The 20,547-nt window shown below is 41.4% G+C and overlaps 2 protein-coding genes across 3 annotated transcripts in view; both read right to left on the bottom strand.

Moving 5' to 3' along the window:
* Nucleotides 1-7,806: 7,806 nt before the first annotated feature.
* On the bottom strand, nt 7,807-8,802 carry LOC139369709 (odorant receptor 131-2-like). The gene has a single exon (XM_071108969.1). The coding sequence runs from the start codon at nt 8,800-8,802 to the stop codon at nt 7,807-7,809; it is 996 nt and encodes a 331-aa protein (XP_070965070.1).
* Nucleotides 8,803-12,361: 3,559 nt separating this feature from the next.
* Nucleotides 12,362-20,547, bottom strand: part of LOC139370700 (matrilin-4-like) — a 48,677-nt gene continuing 40,491 nt past the window's right edge. For both annotated transcript variants that reach the window (XM_071110338.1, XM_071110339.1), the window contains 4 exons: nt 15,429-15,833; nt 14,941-15,093; nt 14,675-14,779; nt 12,362-12,880 (listed from right to left, as the gene is read on the bottom strand). In XM_071110338.1, the coding sequence (XP_070966439.1) occupies nt 12,822-12,880; nt 14,675-14,779; nt 14,941-15,093; nt 15,429-15,833 (722 nt within the window). In that variant the 3' untranslated portion in view covers nt 12,362-12,821. The remainder of the gene's footprint in view (nt 12,881-14,674; nt 14,780-14,940; nt 15,094-15,428; nt 15,834-20,547) is intronic.

Genomic DNA, 20,547 nt, shown 5'->3' with positions numbered 1-20,547 from the left:
TCAGAAAAGTAGAACTTAATATTTGGTACAGAAACCTTTGTTTGCAATTACAGAGATCATACGTTTTCCTGTTGTTCTTGACCAGGTTTGCACACACTGCAGCAGGGATTTTGGCCCACTCCTCCATACAGACCTTCTCCAGATCCTTCAGGTTTCGGGGCTGTCGCTGTGCAACACGGACTTTCAGCTCCCTCCAAAGATTTTCTATTGGGTTCAGGTCTGGAGACTGGCTAGGCCACTCCAGGACCTTGAAATGCTTCTTACGGAGCCACTTCTTAGTTGCCCTGGCTGTGTGTTTCGGGTCGTTGTCATGCTGGAAGACCCAGCCACGACCCATCTTCAATGCTCTTACTGAGGGAAGGAGGTTGTTGGCCAAGATGTCGCGATACATGACCCCATCCATCCTCCCTTCAATACGGTGCAATCGTCCTGTCCCCTTTGCAGAAAAGCATCCCCAAAGAATGATGTTTCCACCTCCATGCTTCACGGTTGGGATGGTGTTCTTGGGGTTGTACTCATCCTTCTTCTTCCTCCAAACACGGCGAGTGGAGTTTAGACCAAAAAGCTCTATTTTTGTCTCATCAGACCACATGACCTTCTCCCATTTCTCCTCTGGATCATCCAGATGGTCATTGGCAAAATTCAGACGGGCCTGGACATGCGCTGGCTTGAGCAGGGGGACCTTGCGTGCACTGCAGGATTTGAATCCATGACGGCGTAGTGTGTTACTAATGGTTTTCTTTGAGACTGTGGGCACAAATCTCTTCAGATCATTGACCGGGTCCTGCAGTGTAGTTCTGGGCTGATTCCTCACCTTCCTCATGATCATTGATGCCCCACGAGGTAAGATCTTGCATGGAGCCCCAGACCGAGGGTGATTGACCGTCATCTTGAACTTCTTCCATTTTCTAATAATTGTGCCAACAGTTGTTGCCTTCTCACCAAGCTGCTTGCCTATTGTCCTGTAGCCCATCCCAGCCTTGTGCAGGTCTACAATTTTATCCCTGATGTCCTTACACAGCTTTCTGGTCTTGGCCATTGTGGAGAGGTTGGAGTCTGTTTGATTGACTGTGTGGACAGGTGTCTTTTATACAGGTAACGAGTTCAAACAGGTGCAGTTAATACAGGTAATGAGTGGAGAACAGGGGGGCTTCTTAAAACTAACAGGTCTGTGAGAGCTGGAATTTTACTGGTTGGTAGGTGATCAAATACTTATGTCATACAATAAAATGCAAATGAATTACTTAAAAATCATACAATGTGATTTTCTGTATTTTTGTTTTAGATTACGTCTCTCAAAGTTGAAGTGTACCTATGATTAAAATGACTGACCTCTACATGCTTTGTAAGTAGGAAAACCTGCAAAATCAGCAGTGTATCAAATACTTGTTCTCCCTACTGTATACTGAGATCATGTGACAGATCATGTTATACTTAGATTGCATACAGGTGGACTTTATTTAACTAATTATGTGACTTCTGAAGGTAATTGGTTGCACCAGATCCTATTTAGGAGCCTCATAGTAAAGGGGGTGAATACATATGCAAAAAAATGTATTTTATTTTTAGCATTTTTTGAAAGTTTTTTTTTCTTCACTTCACCATTTCGACTATTTTGTGTATGTCCCTGGCATGAAATCCAAATATAAATCCATTTAAATTACAGGTTGTAATGCAAAAAAATAGGAAAAACGCCAAGGGGGATGAATACTTTTGCAAGGCACTGTACATGGATGAATGCTTCCCGGCAGACTGCAACCCCTTTTATTAGTCCTGTGTCATTCCATTTTTATTGTTTCGCTTGCTTGGCCCACTGTGTCAAAGTCACTCTGGTTGAGAGCAGTAGCAACGCATTTGCAGTTCTCCATGGCTAACATTATATCATTAGAAAATATTGCAGTAGAAAGGATTATCTACACATAACGAGCAGCTCCATTTTATAGACAGATGCTACACAGCAGACCAATCCGAAACTCATCTCTCGGAATGTCCAGCCCATTCATTATCTCAGCCAATCATGGCTAGCAGGAAGGTTCCTGACTTTTTCTGTGGCTAAACCAACCAGGCTAGGAATTTAACGACTTTATTCGTATTTAAAGATGGCATACAAGTTTGTTATGTAAGCACATGAAAGTTCACATGTTCCAGAAGGCAATTCTGCCAAAAATGTTTTTTTTTTAATAAATAATAATAAATGTTCAAATGCCTCTCCTGTGAAGTCGTGACTATGCCTAGTTTCCTGAAACGAGTCGCAATTTGACAAGCACTTGAATTTCCCAGCGGCAAATACATCATTCACAAGTCATAGGCTAATATTGTCACCATCAGACTATTTTTGATTTAATCTCGTCTTTACATATACTAAATAATGTACAGTGCATTCGGAAAGTATTCAGACAGCCTTACTGTTACCCCAAAACATTACATTACAGTCTTATTCTAAAATGTATTAAAGCTTTAAAAACATTTATCTACATACAATACCCCATAATGACAAAGCAAAAAAAGTTTTTTTAGAAATATTCAGACCCTTTACTCAGTACTTTGTTGAAGCACCTTTGGAAGCGATTTCAGCCACAAGTCTTATTGGGTATGACACTACAACCTTGGCACAACTGTATTTGGGCAGTTTCTCCCATTCTTCTCTTGCAGATCATCTCAAGCTCTGTCAGGTTGGATGGAGAGCTTTGCTGCACAGCTATTTCCAGGTTTCTCCAGAGATGTTAGAAAAGGTTCATGTCCAGGCTCTGGCTGGGCCACTCAAGGACATTCAGAGCCACTCCTGCGTTGTATTGGCTGTGTGCTTAGGGTTGTTGTCCTGTTGGAAGGTGAACTATCTCTCCAGTCTGTCCTGAGTGCTCTGGAGCAGGTTATCATCAAGGATCGCTGTACTTTTCTCCGTTCATCTTTCCTTCAATCCTGACTAGTCTCCCAGTCCCTGCCGCTGAAAAACATTCCCAAAGCATAATGCTGCCACCACCATGTTTCACCGTAGGCATGGTGGCAAGTTTCCTCCAGACATGACACTTGCTATTCAGGCAAAAGATTTCAATCTTGGTTTCATCCGATCAGAGAATCTTGTTTCATGGCTTTGTTTTTGCTCTGACATGCTCTGTCAACTGTGGGACCGTATAGAAAGGTGTGTGTGCCTTTCCAAATCATGTCCAATCAGTTGAATTTTCCACAGCTGGACTCCAATCAGGGTGTAGAAACATCTCAAGGATGATCAATGTAAACAGGATTCACCTGAGCTCAAATTCGAGTCTCGGCTAAGGCATTTCTGTTTTTTATTTGTAATAAATTCACAAATTCTAAAAACCTGTTTTTGCTTTGTCATTATTGGGTATTGTGTGTAGATTGATGAGAATTTGTATTTATTTAATAATTTTAGAATAAGGCTGTAACGTAACAAAATGTGGAAAGAGTGAAGGGGTCTGAATACTTTCCGAATGCACTGTATGTGTGAAATTAGTTTGGATTTAAAATGGACCATTATCATGCCCCTGTCTCCAGGCACGGGAAAAACATGTCATCTATGCACTTAAGTAGCGACTGGAGGAAGCTATTCCTTTACTTAATTTGCATTGCCCTCCTGTTGTAAAGAGATGCATTGTACTTAATATTAGGAAAGTTGATAAATAAATATAATAGGCCTAGCATATAGAAAGCCGATGGGATCTTTTATTTAAGCTTTATTTAACTAGTCAAGTCAGTTAAGAACAAATTCTTATTTACAATGATGGCCTACCCTGGCCAAGCCCTAACCCAGATGACTCTGGGCCAATTGTGCGCTGCCCTATGGGACTCCCAATCACGGCCGGTTGTGAAACAGCCTGGAATCGAACTAGGTCTGTAGTGACTGAGATGCAGTGCCTTAGACCGCTGTGCCATATCCTATAGAAATTTTGCGCAACATGGGCTCTCATGAAATGTTTGATTTAGATTTCCGAAACATTTGCATTGATATCAGTGATTAGAGGGACAATGGAGTGCTGAGTACCAGGCAGTTAGCAAGTTTGGTAGGCTACTAATGACCATCCGCTGCATCAGCGCTTGGAGAAGCCTAATTACCATGACTAAACGATCACGCGGAAGTTGACTGCCATCATGACTTGTGACCGCTGGTGTGGTGGTCATACGGTTACCGTAACAGCCCTACCCATAACATAATACAGCCACCACTAAGCTTGAAAATATGGAGAGTGATACTCAGTAATGTGTTCTATTGGATTTGCTCCATACATTGTGCTTTGTATTCAGGATAAAATGTTAATTGCTTAGCCAAAGTTTTGACAGTATTACTTTAGTACCTTGTTGCAAATAGGATGCATGTTTTTGAATATTTTTATTCTGTACGGGCTTCCTTTTCACTCTGTCAATTAGGTTAGTATTGTGTAATAACTAATACTGTTAATCCATCCTCAGCTTTCTCCTATCACAGCCATTAATAACAGGCTATAAGTAACAAAAAACAATCCCCATCAAAAACCTGTCAATTAACGGCTGTCCGCATCTGTCTTGGAAGGTCGCCAAGCGACAGTGGTGTTTTGTCAGACCATGAGATATCCTGAAAATCTGCCGTCTTACGAAAACGTCTGTAGCGTTCGAATCCTTTGTGCTACAAACTAATATGACCCCACGTTGGAAAGGGAAGACTCTCACAAACATGATAATGGTTGGTCTACGACACCAAACAGTGCCACTGGACTCTCTGAATTTAAACCACACAAATGAATGGAAGCATGGAGGTAGTTTTGTGCCAACAAAAATATATACACTGCTCAAAAAAATAAAGGGAACACTAAAATAACACATCCTAGATCTGAATGAATGAAATATACTTATTAAATACTTTTTTCTTTACATAGTTGAATGTGCTGACAACAAAATCACACAAAAATTATCAATGGAAATCAAATTTGGATTTGGAGTCACACTCAAAATTAAAGTGGAAAACCACACTACAGGCTGATCCAACTTTGATGTAATGTCCTTAAAACAAGTCAAAATGAGGCTCAGTAGTGTGTGTGGCCTCCACGTGCCTGTATGACCTCCCTACAACGCCTGGGCATGATCCTGATGAGGTGGCGGGTGGTCTCCTAAAGGAATCTCCTCCCAGACCTGGACTAAAGCATCCGCCAACTCCTGGACAGTCTGTGGTGCAACGTGGCGTTGGTGGATGGAGCGAGACATGATGTCCCAGATGTGCTCAATTGGATTCAGGTCTGGGGAACGGGCGGGCCAGTCCATAGCATCAATGCCTTCCTCTTGCAGGACCTGCTGACACACTACAGGCACATGAGGTCTAGCATTGTCTTGCATTAGGAGGAACCCAGGGCCAACCGCACCAGCATATGGTCTCACAAGGGGTTTGAGGATCTCATCTCGGTACCTAATGGCAGTCAGGCTACCTCTGGCGAGCACATAGAGGGCTGTGCGGCCCCCCAAAAAATGCCACCCCACACCATGACTGACCCACCGCCAAACTGGTCATGCTGGAGGATGTTGCAGGCAGCAGAACGTTCTCCACGGCGTCTCCAGACTGTCACGTCTGTCACATGTGCTCAGTGTGAACCTGCTTTCATCTGTGAAGAGCACAGGGCGCCAGTGGCGAATTTGCCAATCTTGGTGTTCTCTGGCAAATGCCAAACGTCCTGCACGGTGTTGGGCTGTAAGCACAACCCCCACCTGTGGACGTCGGGCCTTCATACCACCCTCATGGAGTCTGTTTCTGACCGTTTGAGCAGACACATGCACATTTGTGGCCTGCTGGAGGTAATTTTGCAGGGCTCTGGCAGTGCTCCTCCTGCTCTTCCTTGCACAAAGGCGGAGGTAGCGGTCCTGCTGCTGGGTTGTTGCCCTCCTACGGCCTCCTCCACGTCTCCTGATGTACTGGCCTGTCTCCTGGTAGCACCTCCATGCTCTGGACACTACGCTGACAGACACAGCAAACCTTCTTGCCACAGCTCGCATTGACGTCCCATCCTGGATGAGCTGCACTACCTGAGCCACTTGTGGGGTTGTAGACTCCGTCTCATTCTACCACTAGAGTGAAAGCACCGCCAGCATTCAAAAGTGACCAAAACATCAGCCAGGAAGCATAGGAACTGAGAAGTGGTCTGGTCACCACCTGCAGAACCACTCCTTTATTGGGGGTGTCTTGCTAAATGCCTATAATTTCCACCTGTTGTCTATTCCATTTGCACAACAGCATGTGAAATTTATTGTCAATCAGTGTTGCTTCCTAAGTGGACAGTTTGATTTCACAGAAGTGTGATTGACTTGGAGTTACATTGTGTTGTTTAAGTGTTCCCTTTATTTTTTGAGCAGTGAAATTTTCCTGAGCTTTCTTATATCTCCTAGACAACATTATGATTTATTTTGTACATGTATGAATGTGTTATTCAGTACATTTCTATGGGCTGTAGTAGTAAAGGCCAAATAAAAGATTTTATCAAATAACTTTTACATATTTACATATTTTTGTACACCCAAAGGGGTCCTAAAATTCCAAATCAAATAGCTAAATGATCCATGGTATGGCCACCTTAAAACAATACCATATTTTAGCTTAGTATAATTTTTACCCATCTACCAATAGGTGCCTTGGCGAGGCATTGGAAAAGCTCTTTGGTCTTTGTGGTTGAACCTGTGCTTGAAATTCACTGCTTGACTGTGGAACCTTACAGATAATTGTATGTGATGGGTACAAAGATGGTGTAGTCATTCAACAATCCTATTAAACACTATTATTCCATGTCCATGCTTTTTATGTGACTTGTTAAGAATTTTTTTACTCCTGAACTTATTTAGGCTTGCCGTAACATAAGAATACTTATTGACTCAATACATTTCAGCTTTTTATTTTTTACATTTTTATTTTTTATCAGTGACACAATCATTTTTTTTTAAAAGCCATTTTAAATTCAGAATAACACAACAAAATGTGGAAGAAAAAGTCAAGTGGTGTGCACTTTCTGAAGGCACTGGTGTGTATACATGCATACATGCTGAGTGTACAAAACATTAAGGACACCTTCCTAATGTTGAGTTGCAGCCCCCCTTTTGCCCTCAGAACAGTCTCAATTCGTCATGGCATAGACTCTATAAGGTGTCAAAAGCATTCTACAGGGATGCCTGCCAATGTTGACTCCAATGCTTCCCACAGTTGTCAAGTTGGCTGGATGTCATTTGGGTGGTGGACCATTCTTAATACACACAGGGAACTGTTAAGCATTAAGAACCTAGCAGCATTGCAGTTCTTGACACAAACCAGTGTGCCTGGCACTTACTACCAAACCCCGTTCAAAGGTACTTAAATATTTTGTCTTGCCCATTCACCCTCTGAATGGCACACAGACAATCCATGTCTCAATTGTCTCAAAGCTTACAAATTCTTCTTTAACCTGTTTCCTCCCTTTATCTACAATGAAGGGGATTTAACAAGTGACATCAATAAGGGATCATAGCTTTCATCTGGATTCACCTGGTCAGTCTCATGGAAAGAGCAGGTGTCCTTAATGTTTTTTTTTACACTCAGTGGATAGATAGATATTGAATTACACATTTTTTCTTCCACATTTTCATTACAATTCAGCTTGCTGCCATAATTATTTGGTGAAGAACAATAAAACCCGTTATCTCTATATATATATATATATATATATATATATATATATATATATATATATATATATATATATATACATATATACACACATATCTATATCATGAGAAAATGAATTTAGTTACACACCTTTCAAAATAAACCACTGAAAATATAGAGTATATACACATGGAGAAGAATTATCCTGCTATGTGATCTATAAAGACCTTTTCCCTTGGCTGGTGGTGTTTGAAAGGGACACATTTTGAGGATAAATGCTCATTCACCCGACACATCAGGTACCTCTTCAGATACTTACAAAAGGTCTGATCTCTAAGCCCATAAACTATTGGACTAATAAGCCTGGGCAAAATATGAACAATTACATAGCTAGTAAACCGGATCTCCAGCGCATGTGTGGAAAATATATATAGCATCAGGCTGTCAATCAAAGGGCCTATGTAGGTGAACATGCACATTAACAACTGTACAGCATGAAGCAAGATGGTGTTGCGAGCCTTCCTGGCATCTGCATGAGCCGCCTTGGCAGTGAACATGATCCTGAAATACGTATAGAAAAGAATGAACCAAACAACAGTCAGATACACAGCGTGGGAAATATATTTCTTCTCTATCAGGTACGGGTTGCGGAAAAGTGAGTCTCGGCTACAGAATATTTTGGAGTGGAAGAACTGAAGTGGTTCTGTGGCCAAGAGAATGAAAAGGTCAGGCAAAATTGGAATGGCGGCCATGATCCAAATGATGCCAATGAGAATGTAGGTCCTGCGCACTGTACATATCTGAGAATGGCGCAGCGGTATACATATAGCTATATAGCGCTCTAAGGCCATGGTAGCCAGGTTCACAGGAGTATTCAAAGTGGTAAAAATGGCGATCATCAAAAGAAAGCAGCAAAAAGACACATTGATTGTGAACAGGATGTAGCTTATGACATGCAGGAAGACAGCAATGGTCAATTGGATCATGTCATTGATCACCAGGTGGATGAAGAGGATGTAGCGAGGGTTGACATTGAAGGTCTCGTGTTTCAAGAAGGTGTGGACAAATGTGCCATTGATGTAGTTGATGGAGATCCACAGTGCCACCACAATAATGTTCTTTGTCAAAGCCGTGACAAACGTGTCTCTGACGTTGAGAGAGACGTATGTGACGTTGCCATCGACTGAGAAATTCATCGCTCAATAGTTGCAACCTGTAATGCAGTAGATTAGCAATATTTGGGCTGAAATATAAGGTAAATCAGAGAGCGCTTTGTCATTTACATCCTCAAAAGTTCAGATATTTACCTCATCATCCATGAGTTTTATCATACTGCTTCTATTTCTAAATCTTGCTGTAATAATGACTTGGTTAGGTACAGTAATGTACCATCTACTCACCTTTCTAGATGTCCTCTAATCTCAAGATCAACCTGACATAATATGTTCTTCATCTCTGGCATGAGTTTATATAGTATAATTTGAGTCCTGGGACTAACTTCTGACAAGGAGGGTCATTCCCTTAACACGGGCCATATTGCTCACACATACAGCTTTGCCACATGAGGGTGTTGGAAAAAAACATGATTACATGATATGGTTTAAGTGATGTTTAACTCATAATCTAATGTAACACCTTTTTCCCACTTACTTTGGCTGTCATCGATTGCCCAAGACAGATTATTTTGATATTTTCTAGCTAAATACATTCCTTTAATTGTTTTGTTTTCTGCTGCTTGGGATTTGATAAATGGTTTGATTTAATATTTGTCCTCACATTTAATTTCAAATCAGCATCCCTTTGAAAATAATCGGATCCCCAATGGACACATTAGAATAGATCATTCACAGCTTGTGCATAATCAAGGGAAGGCTACAAAGCCCACGCCCAAATACATTTTCATATATTCATGCTTATTGACATAGCCTAAACAAATACACTGTATATATTCAATCTCCAATCTCCACAGTTGGATCTGTGGAGAGCCTATGCCTCTCTCGCTCAGATTTCTGGCTCACAGCCTATGAGTACATTAGATGTACATTATGTACTTATTGACCTCTGAAGAAGTCGAAGTGGGTTTAAGTTGACTCCAAATGCCACTTTAACACTATGGTTTAAACAGGTGTCATCCCTGTTACCACCAAAGTTCATCAAAATCACAATTTACATATGTTGAACATTTTGTTACATTTATTTCACCAGTTTCTTGTGGTTCCTGAATGGGGAAACATCACTGTTAATGTGTTAGTTGCTAAAGGGTGGTGACTCAAATATGAACTGCTGTAATAAAATCGCCAAAGTTGTATATCATCAGTGCTTTAGACTCCAAATAACACTGTGCAAGTCTGTTTACTAACTTAAAGACATTTTGATACTGTAGACCATGCACTGCTTTTATAAAGGTTACACAATATTCACCTATGTACAACTGCTATTGTTTTGTTGAACTGTCTTTCCATACATTGCTGGCATTGTTTACCGAGTGCTTAATTGCAACATGCATGTTTGCCTATGGGTTCTCTTTTCCTATTTCATTTTAAAGAGTGGAATATATTCTGTCCACTCATCTATGATTTATCACTTGATATGATTATTAAAACATTTATTTTTCATCCAAAATTAACCAAAACAAACTCAACCATGATGCACTTAACACCCGGTGAATGTACACTGTTACACTGTTTAGCATTGAAGGTGTAGTGGGCCCCACTTCAGGACCCACAGGAGGGTCATATGTAGGCTGATATGTACCTGGGCTTGTGCCATCATGGCCATTGAGGCCAAAATAAATGATTTTATTGGCTGAACATTGTGCTCTTCAGCTCAAATTTCTGTAATCAAACCCAGTAAACCAACACATAAAGCATGGTATGAAGAGCAGCTGAATCAATACAGGAGTGGTTTTACTTTTAGACAGCTATATGGTAATATAGCAAATTCCCCGATATCAGGGTACTCATGTCAACGTGTTTGCTTTCAGAGCATATTTGATCCCAAATTATAAGGGGGAGCGATACCTCGGTGTATAGACAGCTATATGGTATGTGCCAACACTTCCTTGTCTGAGCTCCTCTGCTTCTTCCGTTCACTTGGCAATGTTACACCAGACTGAGAACTTTTTAAAGGCCGATTGTTGTTGAAAAGCAGTTGCATATGTTTTTCCACAGCTCCTTGTGAGAGTTGAAGGCCAGATTACCTATTGGGACAATTAACATGTCTTTTACCAAGGCTTGGGGGACCATCTGACATTTCACATTCTCCAGTCTTGGCTGGGAGTCGGCAAACACGGCAATGGAAAGGGGAGCTCCGTCCCATTAGCCTTAATTAGAAGCTACTGACAAAGGTCATCCAGGGTGGGACACCTGTGGAACGACAACATGGCATCCCAGGGACTGATTAGAACATCTATGGAGATAAGAACTGAAGTTCATCACCATAAAGTATGTCTCTGTTTGCAAACAATAATGAAGCAAGATCCCACTACACATTACTTGTCAATTTAGTCCCTCAGGGGTACACGCAACAACACTTCTCAGCCCAATTACAGGGTGACTGCTCTCTGGTTGCAATGATTCTACGAGCCAGTTCAGTCTTTATTACCATCTGTGCCAGAATAGAGTCTTCAACCATTACAGAAAAAGGTTATTAGAAAAAATACAAAAAATACAGGTAACCAAATATAGGAGTATAAATCTTTCCCATCACATGGTCGTTTAATACAAGACTAAATAAAGAAACTAAAAGGCCCTCTTGTTCATTTACATCGCTCAGTGATATTCTCTCGGTCTCAAGAAAATGCAGTAAAATGCTTCAAAGAAGCTCACTCCATTTAAAATAAATTATAAACAGGGTGGTTCGAGCCCTGAACGCTGATTGGCTGACAGCTGTGGTATATCATACCATTTACCACGGGTATGACAAAACATGTAGTTTTACTTCTCTAATTACATTGGCAACCAGTTCATAATAGCAGTAAGGCACCTCGTGGGTTTGTGATATATGGCCAATATACCACGGCTAAGGGCTGTGTCCAGGCACCCCGCGTTGTGTCATGCATAAGAACATATACAAACACCTCCTCGGGGCTTATTGCTTAAGTAAACCACAGCAAAAGTTGGGCGTAAACTTCCCTTCCTTTGTGGTGGTTTTTTGATTTCACATAATATACCAGTATATTCAAGACCTCATTCAACTTCATAAATAGTTACAAAGTAAGACAATCAATGTGATCTTAATTACTCATTTAGGATGTCTTTTTGGAGCTCAAATTCATACAGAACTTTCTCATCCTCTTGACAGTAATGTTTTGCTGTGATCTAGGTAATTTTGTGACGCTTGGTTTCACTTTTGTGAATCCAGGAACCCTAATTTTGTATTCTTTACGACTCTCCTATCATTTATTCCTCTAAAAATATTGGATTATATTACTTTCTATGAGAAAATGCGTCCGAATTTGAAGTGGTAATAATACTTATTAATTATTTTTTGCCCCAGTTATTTACTGCTGGTATCAAACTTGCCATAAACACATTACATTAACAAACCATATAAAACATATTAAGGATAAATGGAGCACAAATAAAAACCGTCTGGTGTGAGAATAGAAAAATACTGTGTATTTAAGACGCACTATGGAGACATCGACCCCTGCATTTCCTGGTTGCTAAAATTCTAATAGTTTGCCTAATTTAAGTTCATAGTGACATTATAGTGTAGAGCATCATTGTACCATGTAAATCCTTGTGAAATATATTTTCCATAAACAATAATATTTTATTTTCAGCTGTTTGAAGATGTACAAAAATGAAAGTAAAAAGACACAAACAAAACTTTAAAACGGGAAGCATAGATCTACCAGCTTCTTAGACTTTCAATGACAGATCTATAACTCATATTTCTATGTGAATTTGGTTGGGTGCCCAAAAAGTTGCATATTGGAGCTTTAAGTTATAAGCAATGGCTGTACTTTCTAGTTGCCTGTGTTTATGTCTACATTAAGTATGGATGTGCTTGACATGACTTAAGTCCATTGCATGTCCACATTCATGCACTGAAATAAGATATTCTACATAAAATATTGTTTTGGGTCATTTACATCATGGAAAGTCGACATTGATAGGACTTGTGTTTTTACTTTTACATTCTTGACAGGAAAATGATTCTATGCTCAAAGCATCTCCTTATTCTTGTTGGGTTACTTGAATGACATCCCTCATTTTCGTGACAGCAGCTGGTTCTCCATGTCCTCCAATTGTGCAGTCATACCCGCCAGTATAAATGGGTTAAGGAAATAAACACATCGTTCAATTTTATTGTCAAATAGCCTGTCTGAAAAAAGTTGGGCTGAGTTGAATGATATTGTGGTGGGTAGTAGTAGAATGGGATGGCATTATCGGATTGATGTTGGGCTGAATCCTAACTTGAAAAGTGTGCACAAGATTTGGACTTTGGTATAAATGATGCATTGATGTCAATGGAAGATCTCTGCAACAACTTGAGTTACAAACACACACACACGCACACACACACACAGGCATTAGGATTTGGGCCTACAGTATATCACTTATATGCATATTTATAAAGTATCTAAGGTAATGATAAAAAATATATATACAGTACCAGTCAAAAGTTTGCACACTTACTCATTCAAGGGTTTTTCTTGATATTTACTATTTCCTACATTGTAGAATAATAGTGAAGACTTAAAAAAATATGAAATAACACATATGGAATCATGTAGTAACCAAAAAAGTGTTCAATGAATAAAAATATATTTTATATTTGAGATTCTTCAAGGCTGCCTTGATGACGGCTTAGCACACTCTTGGGAACTGGAAACTTGGAAAAATACGAGAACTTGGGAAAAATACAAGGTCAAATTATGATGTCAGTGATCTTCAGTTCAGAAAGTCGGGGCTCTAGAAACAGGCCCGAGTTCCTGAGTTGGAATTCCGAGTTCAATGACCGTTCAAATTGATTTTTCCCAGTCGGAGCTATTTTTTTTCCTCCAGAGTTCCCAATTGTTTTGAACGTAGCAATAATCCCAACCCATACTGATTGTCATAGCTATCCACCATGCATGAATCTGCAGTTAGCTAAAGTTAACCAACAAGGCTCAGTGTTAGCTAGCTAGCTAACCGTACACTTTAATTCGCAATAAAAACAACTTTCTGACAAAATCATAAACTTATACCTGAATGTTGCTAGCTAGATTCTCTTACCCGTATGCATAGATGAATGCTTCTCCCTCTCTGTCACGGATGCCATGGTTGCCCTTAGTTTGAAGATGGAATCCAGAGACAGGTGTTTTATCAAACAGCCTTCTGTGTGTTCTCTTTTTGACTTCCTCCACATTTTTGCAATCAAATGCCAGAATTTTAGCTATCATACTTTGCTTCCACCGGGTATTCCACTGATTTCAAAACTCGGTTAACTTCTTTCGTGACAACAACACTGTTGATCTCCATTTCAGAAGACTCTACAATGGTTCTGGTTCATTGAAAATGTTTTTACGTAAATCAGGTATTTTCTCATGTTCTGATTCATTTTCAGTCAGAGAGAGTCCGCATGGCACGATTGTCCTCCAGAAAGTGGAGGGCATTAGCAACACTTTAGCACTTTTTCACAATATCTTTCACAAAAAGCCACGGTAGAAAGGATTACCTGCACATGCTACATGGCAGACGAATCCAAACTCATCTCTCGGTATGTCCAGCCGATCCATTATCTCAGCCAATTATGGCTAGCGGGAAGGTTCCCCTTTTTCCGGGGCTAAACCAACTAGGTTAGTGATTTAACAATTGTATTCGTATTTACAGATGGCATACAAGTTTGTTATTAAGGCACATGAAAGTTCACATTTTCCGGAAGGCATTTCTGCCAAAAACGCATTTTGATCAAAAATAAATGTTTTAGTTAAAATAGTTATCCTGTGAAGTAATGACGTGCGAAATGCCTATTTTCCTGAAACGAGTCGCATATACAGTAATTGGTCATGCTACAACAGGGAAAAGACAAGCTACAAAGTGCACCTTTAATGAACAAGTGCAGTATATAGAAGGATATGTTTTGTTTTCAGCTGCTCCAGAGTGGACATTGTTGCTTGCTGGAACTCAACCAGACTCTCACAGGCACATGGGTCTTTCACCTCAAGCTCTCCCTGGCTCTCCTCTGAAACACACACGCGATTTGTTTTACTGTCTTTACAGACAGACAGACAGACAGACAGAGACAGACAGAGACAGACAGAGACAGACAGACGATTGTGTTCTAAAATAACATGTTCTAATGTGTTGTGATTTGTGATTAGCTTTGATCATAGAATACAGTACCTGCACAGACATTGAGCTTGAGGTTCTCGGCTATCTGGTTGATGAAAGTGAAGTCAGTGGTATAGAAGAAGTGCTTGTCTAGTGGCTCTGAGGCAATCTCACGCAGCTCATCCTCCACGGCCTTCCCAACACCAACAGCATACATGGTGATTCCTGACAAGGAGGACAACACACTGTCACAAAAATGTTGGATGAAGTCCTAAATTGTATTTAATTGCAAGAACTGTTTTGTTGAAACAGCCAGTAACACACCAAAGTAGCGAATGGCAGCCGATTTGGACACATTTATTGTCTGTAAGTAGTACGTATTACGCTTTAAAGAAAAAGTTAAACTGTTTTCATGTATGAACCAATTGATTCCATATTTCCTAATCATGTTATATGAGCTCTTATCAAAGCAAGATATTCTCATTTTAATGCAATCTTTGTCATTCCCTTGGCTTCATGTAAACATTACTGCAGAAGCTTTACAAGTTTATGTCACTGACCTTCTTCTTTGGCCTTCTTGGCCCACTCAGTGATGTCGTCCTGAGAGCGGCCGTCAGTGAAGACCAGGCCCACGCGAGGGATGTTCTTGCGGGCACCCTCGGCCTCCGAGAAGCTGTTCTCCATCATGTGCTTGAGGGCCAGGCCCGTCATGGTGCCCTTCTCCATGTACTCCACGTTCATCACCGCCTTCATGATGTCATCTGCCTTCTCGTACATTTTGAGGGCGAACTCTGTGCGCACGTGGCTGGAGTACTGCACTAGGCCCACTCGAGTCCCATGGGCGGACACATCCAGGGAGTCCACCACCTGGTTGACAAACTGCTTGACCAGCTCAAAGTTCTGGGGACGCATGCTCTTGGAGCCATCGATGAGGAGGACCAGGTCAATGTTGGCCGATCTGCAGGCTGGGTAGGACATTGGGGTAATCAGGGCCCTTTTCATACAGTAACATGCCCCTTTCATTTACCATGCATGGATTGTAGGTCTTCCATAAAGCACTGTGGGATGTGCAGTTATTATTATGCATTTTACAAGATCGGCATTGTAAAAGAGAATTTGTTCTCAAAGACTTACCTAGCTAAATATTTTTATTTTGCAAGAGCTGGATTTATTTGTAGGTTATGTAATTTCAGTTGCAAGGCTCAAGCCACGCCACCTGACAATACAGCGCAGGTCAGCTTTCATTTGATTTTGTTTGAGAAGTGGATTATCGATTTGTCAAGTAATTGTCACGTCACCGATTGATCTGACAATATTCATACGATTACCTGTGCAAACCACATTTTATCTTGGGCTTTACTATCGTGGAGAAGTGTGTAACTATGTCTCAAAAGAATGGGGGTATTGTCAGAAATCGTAGACATGGGGGTTCTATTTTTACAAAGCTAGCGCAATGATAAATCTTAGCGCTGGCGGTGTGGCTAAAGGTCCGGGGGTGTATCAAAAATATTTGAGCTATTATCACAGGGAATTGAGTGCAATAGCTGGCAGTGGTGGGAAAGGGTTGGGTTTAACTCATTATAGGTGTGAAGAGGGCTTAAAACTCACAGGCCAATCAATGCTGTTCAAAGCTTAATACGGCATGCCGTTGTCTCAAGTTCTGTAGGTTACTGACGGTCTTTGTGTTGTCTTAATTCGGCCGGGGGCACGGAATAGTCTCTTCGTAGTCCATTGTGGATTGATATAGTTTAATAAATAGCAGCATACCACCCTGCATCCCACTGCTGGCTTGCCTCTGAAGCTAAGCAGGGTGGATCTGGGCCAGTCCCTGGATTGGAGATCAGATGCTGCTGGATCTGGTGTTGGAGGACTAGTACGGGGCACTCTTCCCTCCGGTCTAAGGAAATCCCAATTCCCAAGAGCAGTGAAGGGGACATTGCCCTGCGTAGGGTGCTGTCTTTCAGATGTGACATTAAACAGGTGTCCTTGACTCTTTGTGATCATTTAAAAATCCCATGGCACTTATTGTAAGATTAGTGGTGTTAACCCTGGTGTCATGTCTAAATTCCCAACCTGGTCCCATTCCATCATGGCCACCTAATCATCCCCCTCATTCCAAATCGGCATATGTCACTTCTAAACTGATGTGTGATGAGTGTTCTGGCACAAAAATAGGTTGCTGTGCATCCCCCAGGTGGGTGCTATACATTGGTACATTGGTTTCCCTCTACTATGCAAAGTGCTTTGAGTACCTCAGTTGGTAAAAAATAGCTATATTAATTATTACAATAACCAGTAATAGCAACAGTGAAAAACATGGTTTTAAAAAATAGCTATATTAATTATTACAATAACCAGTAATAGCAACAGTGAAAAACATGGTTTTATATGATTGAATATGTTTGGCGTGTATTTGGTAACCGGTCAAGAGCCGCTCTTTGGAAATGGGGATGGATACAAGCCGACTGGAGTAGCCTATGCACTGCAGGTATGCCTATGTGAAATGTGAATAATGCAAAAGCCTCAAGAGTAAACCATTTTAGAAACCTTTTATGGATAGGCTACTTGGCTAATGCATGTCCAGGATTTAAAAAAGACACCAGACGCATTGCTATTGAACCAGCTTTCGTTATAGTAGGTTAGCATTGCTTTTTAATCAAACAAAATGTAAAACAAGCAATTGTTAGACATGTACACATATACAGGTTTAAAATAGCATTTGGCACTGATGAACGCCTAATTTGGAACGCAGTGGCTGTACAGTAACATGCTATACATAACGTCAGACCTCAGGCTATGCGCTTCACAGCGCTCTATGGGTTTTGAATGGAAGCCATTCTGAACATAATTACAGTGCGCTAACAAGATGTTGCCCAATCCCTCCCGCTAATTGGGTAACTTTTGCTAATGTTTTGTTGACTCAGTGACGGAAATGCTATAAATTAAGAGGACTCGCCCCGTTCAAAAGGGTTTATGCTGATTGAACTTTCTAGTTTTTCATTTTTTTCCACTTAATATACTTTGCCATATCCCTTGAAGTATGGTGGGCGGCTAGTCTAGCCAGCAATAAAGGCATTCAGGCAAAAAAACAACACTGTCAGAAATCTTAAAGTAAATGATGTTGTCACATCGTTGTTCAGTGATGACAGTAATCCATCTGAAGGTCATAATCCATTTCTTAATGTATTTGATGATGTGTTTTGAATATCTTGTTAAAATAGTGTTATTCTATCATTTATGTATTCAAATAACTACCGTTTTCTTAAACTGAACATTACTAATGTTGTGTGAGATAGAACCTTCCCACTGGTTGAATCAACATTGAATAAAAATATTCCAAAACATGCATCCTGAACTTTATGTCCTGAATACAAAGTGTTATGTTTGGGGCAAATCCAATACAACACATTACTGAGTACCACTCTTCATATTTAAAGTTGCTTACTTTACCACATTCTTTTCAGTATTATTTTAGTGCCTTGTAGCAAACAGGATGCACGTTTTGGAATATTTTTGTTCTGTACAGGCTTCCTTCTTTTCACTCTGTCAATTACGTAAGTATTGTGGAGTAACTACAATGTTGTTGATCCATGTTCAGTTCTCTCCCATCACAGCCATACAATCTGTAACTGTTTAAAAATCCCCATTGGCCTCATGATGAAATCCCTGAGCAGTTTTCCTTCCTCTCCGGCAACTGAGTTAGGAAGACTCCTGTAACTTTGTAGTTAATGGGTGTATTGATCCCATATCCAAAGTGTAATTAATAACTTCACCATGCTCAAAGGGATATTCCATGTCTGCTTTTTTTCATTTTCACCAATAGGTGAAATTAGTTATTTAAAACTTAATTATTCTGTCAATATAATAATAAACATACAGTAACAGTCTAAGGTTTGGACACACCTACTCATTCAAAGGGTTTTTCTTTATTTTGACTATTTTCTACATTGTAGAATAATAGTGAAGACAACAAAACTATGAAATAACACATATGGAATCATGTAGTAATTAAAAAAAGTGCTAAACAAGTTTACATACACCTTAGCCAAATATATTTAAACTCAGTTTTTCATCATTCCTGACATTTAATCCTAGTCAATATTCCCTGATTTAAGTCAATTAGGATCACCACTTTATTTTAAGAATGTGAAATGTCAGAATAATAGTAGAGAATGATTTATTTCAACTTTAATTTATTTCTGTCACGTTCTGACCTTTATTTCCTTTGTTTTGTCATTATTTAGAATGGTCAGGGTGTGAGTTGGGTGGGCAGTCTGTTTGTTTTTCTATGATTTGGGTATTTCTATGTTTCGGCCTAGTATGGTTCTCAATCAGAGGCAGGTGTCATTAGTTGTCTCTGATTGAGAATCATACTTAGGTAGCCTGGGTTTCACTGTGTGTTTGTGGGTGATTATTCCTGTCTCTGTGTTTGCACCAAATAGGACTGTTTAGGTTTTCGCACATTTCTTGTTTTGTTAGTTATTTAATGTCTAGTTCCTTTATTAAAGAACATGAATAACCACCACGCTGCATTTTGGTCCACTTCTCCTTCACCACAGGAAAACCCTTACAGAATCACCCACCACAACAGGACCAAGAGGCGTGGTAAACAGCAGCTGCAGCAACAGCAGCAGCAGGAGAAGCGACAGTTGCAGCAGGAGCAACAGCAGCAGCAGCAAAGGCAGCAGGAGCTAAGAAGTCTGGAGTATACGACTTGGGAGGAAATAGACAGGTGGGCGGTCAACCCAGGGAGAGTGCCGGAGCCCGCCTGGGATTCGATGGAGCAGTGCGCGGAAGGTTACAGGAGAATGAGGTTGGCGAGACAAGCACGGTGGCGCGGACGGAAGCCCGAGAGTCAGCCCCAAACATTTCTTGGGGGGGGGGGGGGGGGGGGGGAGGCACAGGGAGAGTGTGGCAGAGTCAGGAGTCAGACCTGAGCCAACTCCCCCTGTTTATCATAAGGAGCCAAGGAGGAAACCAGAGCCGGTGTTGGAGGTGAGCGAAGCAGAGACGGTGAAGGAGTTAATGGGGAGATTGGAGGAGAGAGATATGAGGGAGTTGCTGTGTTGGTGCGTGTCGACGGAGCGTGTCGAGGATTTGATGACACCTGGGTCAGCTCTTCATTCTCGTCCTGAGGTGTGTGCTAGTCGGCTGGTGAAGATGGTGCCAGCCTCACGCACCAGGCCTCCTGTGCACCTCCCTAGCCTTGCACATCCTGTGCCAGCTCAGCGCTACAGTGCGCCTAGCAGTGCTAACCGTGGCGGGCGTGGTACTGGTCAGGCACCGTGCTATGCGGTGGAACGCACGGTGTCCCCAGTATGCTACATCTCAGCTCATCACATCTGCCGGGCTAGACTGAAGATCCAGCCAGGGCGGTTGGTGCCAGCACTGCTCTCAAGATCTCCAGTATGCCTTCACGGTCCGGTCCATCCTGTGCCACCTCCACACACCAGCCCTCCGGTGGCAGCTCCCCGCACCAGGCTTCCTGTGCGTGTCCTCGGCCTAGTACCACCAGTGCCAGCACCACGCATCAGGCCTACAGTGCACCTCGCCTCTCCGGCGCCTCCCTCCAGTCCAGCGCTGCCAGAGCCTTCCTCTCCAGCGTTGCCGGAGCCTGTCTGCCAGGAGCCGCCGGTCAGCCAGGGGCCGCCAGTGCCGCCGGTCAGCCATGGGCCGCCG

The sequence above is a fragment of the Oncorhynchus clarkii genome, chromosome 17 (assembly GCF_045791955.1).
Source record: "Oncorhynchus clarkii lewisi isolate Uvic-CL-2024 chromosome 17, UVic_Ocla_1.0, whole genome shotgun sequence".
Lineage (NCBI taxonomy): Eukaryota > Metazoa > Chordata > Actinopteri > Salmoniformes > Salmonidae > Oncorhynchus > Oncorhynchus clarkii.
Note: the sequence above shows the minus strand (reverse complement) of the source record. Positions and strands in the feature narration are given on the sequence as shown.